Here is an 8960-nt window from a genome sequence, read left to right on the forward strand (position 1 = left end):
CGTACACCTCTCCTGACAGAACATTGGTTCTGGAGGGTGATTAATCCTGTAGATGCATGCTGCTGTGAAAGACCAAACCACCGGTTTGAAAGCAAAAAGCTTGGGAGAGGTGATTTGAGGAATTCCATTGTGATGTCTAAGGAGGCAAGAAGCACAGGTCTGAAGGGAAGGAGAGGAAAATGAAGAAGTTGCGTTTGAGTCTGTCCGCTGGTTAGGACTTTATTGTATTTCATAAAAAGATACTGGTAGTGCTAAAAAAATCATTATCATAGTCAGGACTTGAAAGACTTGAAATAAACATTTCAATTTAGAATAACTGCCACTTAATTGAACACCTCATCTGTCCAGACTATTTTTACCTATTTTATATTTAAGCCTAACAACTCTACTTGTTAGGTATATTTACCCCTATTAGTTGAAAAAATTGAGACTCAGAGAGGTTCAGTAATTCACCCATGATCACACAGGTATAAAGGGAATAGAATAAGGATTTTTTAAGACTTAGATTACAGATCTGATTCTAACACCTGACTCTTTACACAAACCCATATTTACCCTGGAAAGTGGAAATATGCTCCAGGATCTATGTATGAATTCATCACATCTTCAACTTTTTCTCTTATCAGAAATATCATAGGATTAACAATAGCTGATAAAATGGCCCGAGGTTTGTGTCAGTTTGCCTTCCTTCACTTCCCTTGCTTCTAGTTGGTACCCAAATAGGAAAGAAAAAACAACAAAGTGGAAAAGAAAATAGGCACAAAAGGAGTGGGCTGACTGAGGGAAGGAAGAGAAGCAAAATGCCCAAGGAATCCACAGATGGCTAACTGTATCTCCTTCAACATGCTTTTCAAAGATAGTATTCTACTTAGTCCTCATAACAGTACTGGGACTATATAATAGTAATCCCATTTGCTAAGTGAGGAAGAGGAATCTTAAGAAGCTTAAAAGGTGTAACTTAGTTGGAACAACTAATAAAGGACAGGGCCAGAATTGAAACCCAGGTGCTCATTCTCCCAAACCAACTTTTGTTCCACCCACCAGGTGCACCAATACTCTGGCTCACAGCACAGTGTACGCCAACCAGTTATGTTGGAATATATGAATGGTAATAACTGGTCTTTATTGCACTTACCCTGTGACAGGTACTCTACAAAATGCTTTGCATAAATTGTCTCTTTTAATTTTTGTCACAACTCTATGATGCTAGAACTGTTAATAGTCCCACTTTACAGAGAAAGAAACTGAGGCGCAGAGAGATTTAAGTCACTTGCTTAAGTGGCAGAGCCAGGGTTTAAGCCTGGTTCAGATGACTGCCAAGGCTTTGCTCTTCAAAGTGGGTAACACCCTTTTGTGTCTTCTAAACATGGAGCATCTTCCAGTGATCTCCCCTCTCAGAGAAGGCCAGTGCTATCTTCCTTTAGGGCTGGGCTCAGTTGGGTACAATCTTATATAGCAGGACTCCTCAAAAGTCTTTTCTCCAGATTGGGAAAGAAGTGACAACAGTCCACTTGGAAGATGGAAGAGAAAGATAAGAAACAGCGCACAGAATCATAGGGGAAGGGAGGGAAAACTGAATGGGAAGTCATCAGAGAGGGAGACAAACCCTGAGAGACTCTTAACTATAAAAAACAAACTGAGGGCGCCTGGGTGCCTCAGTTGGTTAAGCAACTGCCTTCGGCTCAGGTCATGATCCTGGAGTCCCTGGATCGAGTCCTGCATCGGGCTCCCTGCTCGGCGGGGAGTCTGCTTCTCCCTCTGACCCTCCCCCGTCTCATGTACTCTCTCTCTCTCTCATTCTCTCTGTCTCAAATAAATAAATGAAATCTTAAAAAAAACAAAAAACAAAAAACAAACAAACTGAGGGTTGCTGGAGGGGAGGTGGGTGATGAGCATTAAGCAGGGCACGTGATGCAATGAGCACTGTGTGTTTTATGCAACTGATGAATTATTGAAGTCTACATCTGAAACTAATGATGCACTATATGTTGGCTAATTGAATTTAAATAAAAAAAAGCAAAAAGGGGAAAAAAAGGAAAGATGGTTGGTGGCTGGTTTTTCTTTAGTCAGAGCTAATTAATATCACCTTTTGCAAGCCTGGGGCTAAGTGATAGATATTTCCTTGTATTTCATTTGAATTGTTCACTGAGCAGAATTCTGAGATGAGACTTTATGCAAGCAATGACCCATGCAAAATTGCAGGTTCTGTTTTCATCCTGTTCGTGGGTTCTACTAGCTCAGGATAATCCTTTTGTGTTTTTTTTTTCCCGATTATTTTTATTTATTTAATTTTTAATTTTTATTTTTTTAGTTTTCTGTTTTGTTTCTTTTTTTAAATTTTATTTTATTATGTTATGTTAGTCACCATACATTACATCATTAGTTTTTGATGCAGTGTTCCATGATTCATTGTTTGTGCATAACACCCAGTGCTCCATGCAGTACGTGCCCTCTTTAATACCCATCACCGGGCTAACCCATCCCCCCACCCCCTCCTCTCTAGAACCCTCAGTTTGTTTCTCAGAGTCCATCGTCTCTCATGGTTCATCTCTCCCTCCGATTTCACCCCCCCTTCATTTTTCCCTTCCTTCTCCTCATGTCCTCCATGCTATTCCATATGTTCCACAAATAAGTGAAACCATATGATAATTGTCTTTCTCTGACTTATCTCACTTAGCATAATCTCCTCCAGTCCCAACCATGTTGATGCAAAAGTTGGGTATTCATCCTTTCTGATGGCTGAGTTATTTATTCCACTGTATATATGAACCACATCTTCTTTATCCATTCATCTGTTGAAGGGCATCTCGGCTCCTTCCACAGTTTGGCTATTGTGGACATTGCTGCTATGAACATTGGGGTGCACATGGCTCTTCTTTTTTTTTTTTTTGGCTGGGTACAGTATACTTTATTGATGGTACATGAAAAGGTAGGGCTCCCCAAGCCCCTCCCTTTCTTCAGGGGGTCTGGGATGGAAACGGTGGAGGTCAGGAGATTCTCAGTGTTTTGCGGGATAAGTTGGGGCAGGGACTCCCCAGCAGCTGAGGGCCTCTCTCTTCCTCTTGCTCTCGCTGGGGCTGGTGGTCCAGGGGGCTCTTACTCCTTGGAGGCCATGTGGACCATAAGGTCCACCACCCGGTTGCTGTAGCCGAATTCATTGTCATACCAGGAAATGAGCTTGACAAAGTGGTCGTTGAGAGCAATGCCAGCCCCGGCATCGAAGGTGGAGGAGTGGGTGTCACTGTTGAAGTCGCAGGAGACGACCTGGTCCTCAGTGTACCCCAGGATGCCCTTGAGGGGACCCTCTGACGCCTGCTTCACCACCTTCTTGATGTCGTCATATTTGGCAGCTTTCTCCAGGCGGCAGGTCAGATCCACGACAGACACGTTGGGAGTGGGGACATGGAAGGCCATGCCAGTGAGCTTCCCGTTCAGCTCAGGGATGACCTTGCCCACAGCCTTGGCAGCACCAGTGGAAGCAGGGATGATGTTCTGGGCAGCCCCTCGGCCGTCGCGCCACAGCTTCCCAGAGGGACCGTCCACGGTCTTCTGGGTGGCAGTGATGGCATGGACGGTGGTCATGAGTCCCTCCACGATGCCGAAGTTGTCATGGATGACCTTGGCCAGAGGAGCCAAGCACTTGGTGGTGCAGGAGGCATTGCTGACAATCTTGAGGGAGTTGTCATACTTCTCGTGGTTCACACCCATCACGAACATGGGGGCGTCGGCAGAGGGAGCAGAGATGATGACCCTCTTGGCCCCGCCCTTCAAGTGGGCCCCAGCCTTCTCCATGGTGGTGAAGACCCCAGTAGACTCCACAACATACTCAGCACCAGCATCACCCCACTTGATGTTGGCGGGATCTCGCTCCTGGAAGATGGAGATGGACTTTCCATTGATGACAAGCTTCCCGTTCTCAGCCTTGACTGTACCGTGGAATTTGCCATGGGTGGAATCATACTGGAACATGTAGACCATGTAGTTGAGGTCAATGAAGGGATCATTGATGGCAACAATATCCACTTTGCCAGAGTTAAAAGCAGCCCTGGTGACCAGGCGCCCAATACGGCCAAATCCATTCACTCCGACCTTCACCATCGTGTCTCAGGGACGCAGCTGGCACTGCACCAGAATTCGCGGCTGTCTGTCGAACGGGGAGGAGCAGAGAGCCCACATGGCTCTTCTTTTCACTACATCTGTGTCTTTGGGGTAAATACCCAGGAGTGCAATTGCTGGGTCATAGGGTAGCTCTATTTTTAATTTTTTGAGGCACCTCCACACTGTTTTCCAAAGTGGCTATACCAACTTGCATTCCCACCAACAGTGTGAGAGGGTTCCCCTTTCTCCACAACCTCTCAACATTTGTTGTTTCTTGCCTTGTCAATTTTTGCCATTCTAACTGGTGTAAGGTGGTATCTAAGTGTGGTTTTGATTTGAATTTCCCTGATGGCTAATGATGATGAACATTTTTTCATGTGTCTGTTAGCCATTTGTATGTCTTTTTTGGAGAAGTGTCTGTTCATGTCTTCTGCCCATTTTTTGACTTGATTATTTGTTTTTGGGTGTTGAGTTTGAGAAGTTCTTTTTTTTTTAAATTTTATTTATTTATTTGACAGAGAGAGACAGAGTGAGAGAGGGAACACAAGCGGGGGAGTGGGAGATGGAGAAGCAGGCTTCCCGCTGAGCAGGGAGCCCAATGTGGTGCTCGATCCCAGGACTCTGGGATCATGACCTGAGCTGAAGGCAGACACTTAATGACTGGGCCACCCAGGCAGCCCTTGTTTGAGAAGTTCTTTATAGATCTTGGATACCAGCCCTTTATCTGTAGTGTCATTTGTAAGTCCTGATTATTTTTAAATTTTTAAATTTAAATTTAATTAGCCAAGGCATAGTACATCATTACTTTTTGATATAATAGGGTTTTTTAAAAAAATATTTATTTGAGGGGAGGGGGAGAATACAGAGGCAAAGGGGGAGGGAGAAGCAGACTCCACACTGAGCAGAGCGCCCAATGTGGGACTTGATTCCAGGAGCCTGGGATCCATGACCTGAGCCAAAGGCAGATGCTTAACCGACTGAGCCATCCAGGTGCCCCCTTTTAGGGTTTTTATTTCTGTTTTCAGAAAAATTCCTGGGAGGGAATTTGAAGAGATGTAGTGAATGTGGTGATGACTATCCCCAGTCATGGGACCTCTAAGTTTTTGCCCCTCCAAACTCACCCCACCTTCATTTTTTAGCTTTTCCTGGCCCACAGCTTCTTGAACTTTCAATCTCCTTGTCTGCCTAGGTCTTATCGAATAGTTCTCTCATCTGCCAAATTGGGCTGGGGCCGGGGGTGGGTGGGATGGCAGCAAATAGTAATAATAGTAGCAACACAACAGCTGCTCTAACCCTGATGTGTGTTGGGTTTCTTACCCTTAAGATAAGATTGGCTCTAGTCCCATTCCATCTCAGTAGATACCCAGTAGACTCCCCAAGATTTTCGGGCATTCCCTGGGTGGGGTATGGGCTCTCGGTTTCATGGCCCCCTGTGCTCTAAGATCCTGTGTTTGCAGAATCGGCTGCTTCTGAGACACTAGTCATTTTATTTAATTATGCCTGGTAGCTGCACTGGTATCTGTCTTTCTATGTAAATGTGGTGGCTAAGTAGTTAAATCAGTCAAAATTGATGTACCAAATAGTGTCTAACCTCATGTTGTCTTGTGTCTACCTGAATTTTGAGCCTGCTGCTCCTGCCTTCAAAATAACACATTATATTTATTGAGGCTTTATGATGGGTTAGGCACTGGGTTGATCACTTAACCTATGTGATCACGTTTAACCCTCAAGGTGGTCCACCAAGATAAGAGTTTTAATTACCATTTTGCAGATGAGGAAATAGTAATTGAAATCACATGGCAAAGAGGTATAGGAACTAGTACTGGAAAGACTGCCAAACTCCAGAGTTTTAGCTCTTGCATTCCCCATACTGCTTTGAGGGCTGAGTTTGCTGTATTCTGACTTAGGTCCTGGGGTGGAGGCAGATGTTCTGTTTGGTTCCATCTCTTCTCATGTCTGAATATTCTGGTAGGTGCTGGGGCATGGTTGTCAATGAAATCTAAGGACTTTGTTCTTTAGCTAGAGAACAGAGCCCTTTATCCCTTTCTTCGGAGTCTTCCAACCTCTTTCTGAGTTCTGTCCATCACAATGTGCCCTTCTAGAAGCCCACCGATCTTTACAACACCCCCTCCTTGGGTATGACTGCTGCCATAGATGATTACTGTGAAGGTAAGGTGACCTTCACATCATTGCCAAACCATGATCTTAGTCTGTTGGTGTATTTTAATGTATTTAGTGTATTTTATGCCAATTAACACAGTCTCTATCTCATATTCTTGACAATATATGCCTGACTTACTGAAAAGGTGTATCTCAGTTCAAATGTTAGTCTTTCTCAAGAAGGCCTTCTTCTACCATCCAAAATAAAGGTGAACCCCTCTACTGCCTGGTTACTCTAACATATTTAGGTGATTCATTCATTCAATTCATTATATGATTCATTAAATCATATATTTATTCCAAATTGAAATTATCTGTATGATTCCATTTATATGAAATGTCCAGAAAAGGTGAATTTATACAGATAGAAAATAGATTCGTGTTGGACTGAGGCTGGGGTGGGAACTGGGATTAACTGTAAATGGGCATGGAGGATTTTATTGTGTGGATTAAAATGTTCTAAAACTGATTTATGGTGATTGTTATATCACTCAGTAAATCTACTAAAACTTATTGCATTGCACACTTAAAGTGGGTGATTTTTGTGATATGTAAAATATACCTCAATAAAGCTGTTGGGAAAAAGAAAATACCCTGTTCAACTAGTTCACCTTATAACTGTCTGGCATTCTTTGATCAGGGTGTAAGCCTCTGAGGGCAGGGCCCTTGTCTGTCTTATTCACCACTCCGTCCCCAGCAACTGGATCAGCATCTGGCACCTAGTAAGAGCTCAGCACATATTCAGGGAATGAGTGAATAAACAAACTAGCAATCTTCACCATATTTCAAGTACTCAAATGCCATTGTTCGAGCCTGTGGAAAGAGATAGGCTTAAAACAGAATCAATAACAAACTTCAGATCTACAAGTCATATGTCAAAGATAAAGAGGTGGAACTGGCAAAACTCCCATTCTCAATGGGTATGCCAGATTGTCTGCTGTTAACTTCGCATCTTTTCTGTCTGCTTCTGCATGATCTTTTTTTTTTTAAATTTTATTATGTTATGTTAGTCACCATACAATACATCATTAGTTTTTGACGTGGTGATCCACGATCCATTGTTTTCGTATAACACCCAGTGCTCCATGCAGTACATGCCCTCCTCAATACCCATCACCAGGCTAACCAATCCTCCCTGCCCCCTTCCCTTCTGCATGATCTTCATCATTGCATCATTTCTACAGAGAAGTCTGCAAATATATTTCCCAGAATTCCTCACCAGGATGGCTCTGGGTTAGATTCTGTAAACCTGCATGAAAACTGAAGGGTGGTTGGGTAGAAGTCATTATTCTCTGGCACAATTGTAGGCAGATGGGAAGGAGGCAAAGGTAAGGTTTGCAGAACCTTCCAAGTGAGTTCTTGTGAACCACCTACTACAGAGAGCTAAGATTGTAGTTTCTGTCCAATTCTTGAGCTTCGTAGCACCTCTGGGCAATCTCTCATTTCACTTGATTTGAGCTGTGGACAGTGGAGATTGGTGGCAGCCATTTTCCTGGTCACTTCTTGATTTCATGAACTCTGGCAGCTGCTACCGTGATCTCTGCTCAGATCCTTCTGTTGGTTATATGAGAGTCTATTAGGGAATAGACTCTCCAATATCCAATGTATGGATCACTATTAAAACCTTCCCTATTTGGAAAACCTGGAGGAGTCTCTTTTCCTGGTTGAACTCTAACTGATACAATGGGTATAGAATATAATCTTTAAAAACCCAGAGGTGGATAATGGTGGAAGGAGAAAAGGGTAGAGACTCTGGGTCCTTTTTTAGATTCCAGTTGGCCACAAAAGGCACACATCCATCATTTACCCCTGGACACCTTGGATCTTGAATGAAAAAGTCTCCTTCCCTTTTCCCATTATGACCTCTGTCCTCTCTTTCTTCTGTTTTCTGTGTTATGGTTTTTGTGAGTGGTTCCTTTCCTCCTTTCTCTCCTTGCCAACTCCCAGAAGCCATCAACATACCTTTCCCCAGAGCACTGATTTATGGAACTTGGCCAGCTCTCTTGCCTTTGCAGTCTTGATAAAATCTTCCAGTTGCCTGGTTACCCTGAGGGAGCATAGCTCATGCCAGGCAAGATTCCCCAAAGCAGGACACATTCAGCCTACTCACCAAACTCCCCAGATCTTGTGCCAGACTCTTAAGGAGTCAAGAACTTAGATTTGCTGCCTAGAAAAAGGTATTGGACAACCGGTTCTTTACCTTCCAATAACAACAACAACAAAATCAGGCCAAGATCATCTTTTAATATGTATTCTGCCAAAATGTACTGCTTTGGTTTAATTTGAGTCTTAACTACCCTTGGTAGCTTCTGAAGCCTTCGTAGAAATTGGTCAGGGAGAACTATAGGTTTTTCACTTTTGGTGGATTAGCATCACTCAGGTTCTCTTATCTGCAATCCAGAACCTCATAAAGCCCTTAGCCATTTCTGACTAGACGTAGCTTACATTAGTAGCCTGACACCCATCACTGGGGGGTCTGGAGTTAAGTCACACTCCCAGACTTGATGTTTGAGTGGCAAGGATGAGCTCTGCCTGTATGAGGGGCTATCCAGTCCTGGTACTTTCTGACTTAGTATTAGACTTTGCCAGAATTGGGCATTTGCCTCAACCTCTGCCCTGTAGTCATCTGGCTCTCCTGCCTTGTATTATCATCTCTCTCCATCACTGGGGCCTGACTTAAAGTCTATCTCTATGGTTGGGAT

The 8960-nt window shown here is 43.6% G+C and overlaps 1 protein-coding gene across 1 annotated transcript; it reads right to left on the bottom strand.

Moving 5' to 3' along the window:
* Positions 1–2941: 2941 nt before the first annotated feature.
* On the bottom strand, positions 2942–4113 carry LOC112806128 (glyceraldehyde-3-phosphate dehydrogenase-like). The gene has a single exon (XM_025848420.2). It carries the CDS (start codon positions 4096–4098, stop codon positions 3097–3099), a length of 1002 nt encoding a protein of 333 aa, XP_025704205.1. The 5' UTR covers positions 4099–4113; the 3' UTR covers positions 2942–3096.
* Between the last annotated feature and the right edge of the window lie 4847 nt (positions 4114–8960).

The sequence above is a fragment of the Callorhinus ursinus genome, unplaced genomic scaffold (genome assembly GCF_003265705.2).
Source record: "Callorhinus ursinus isolate GAN/ISIS: 27379988/994484 unplaced genomic scaffold, GSC_fseal_2.0 scaffold49, whole genome shotgun sequence".
Lineage (NCBI taxonomy): Eukaryota > Metazoa > Chordata > Mammalia > Carnivora > Otariidae > Callorhinus > Callorhinus ursinus.

What these genes read in the sequence shown, in the direction of transcription:
- LOC112806128 (XM_025848420.2), bottom strand. Translation starts at nt 4,098, where the DNA reads ATGGTGAAGGTCGGAGTGAATGGATTTGGCCGTATTGGGCGCCTGGTC.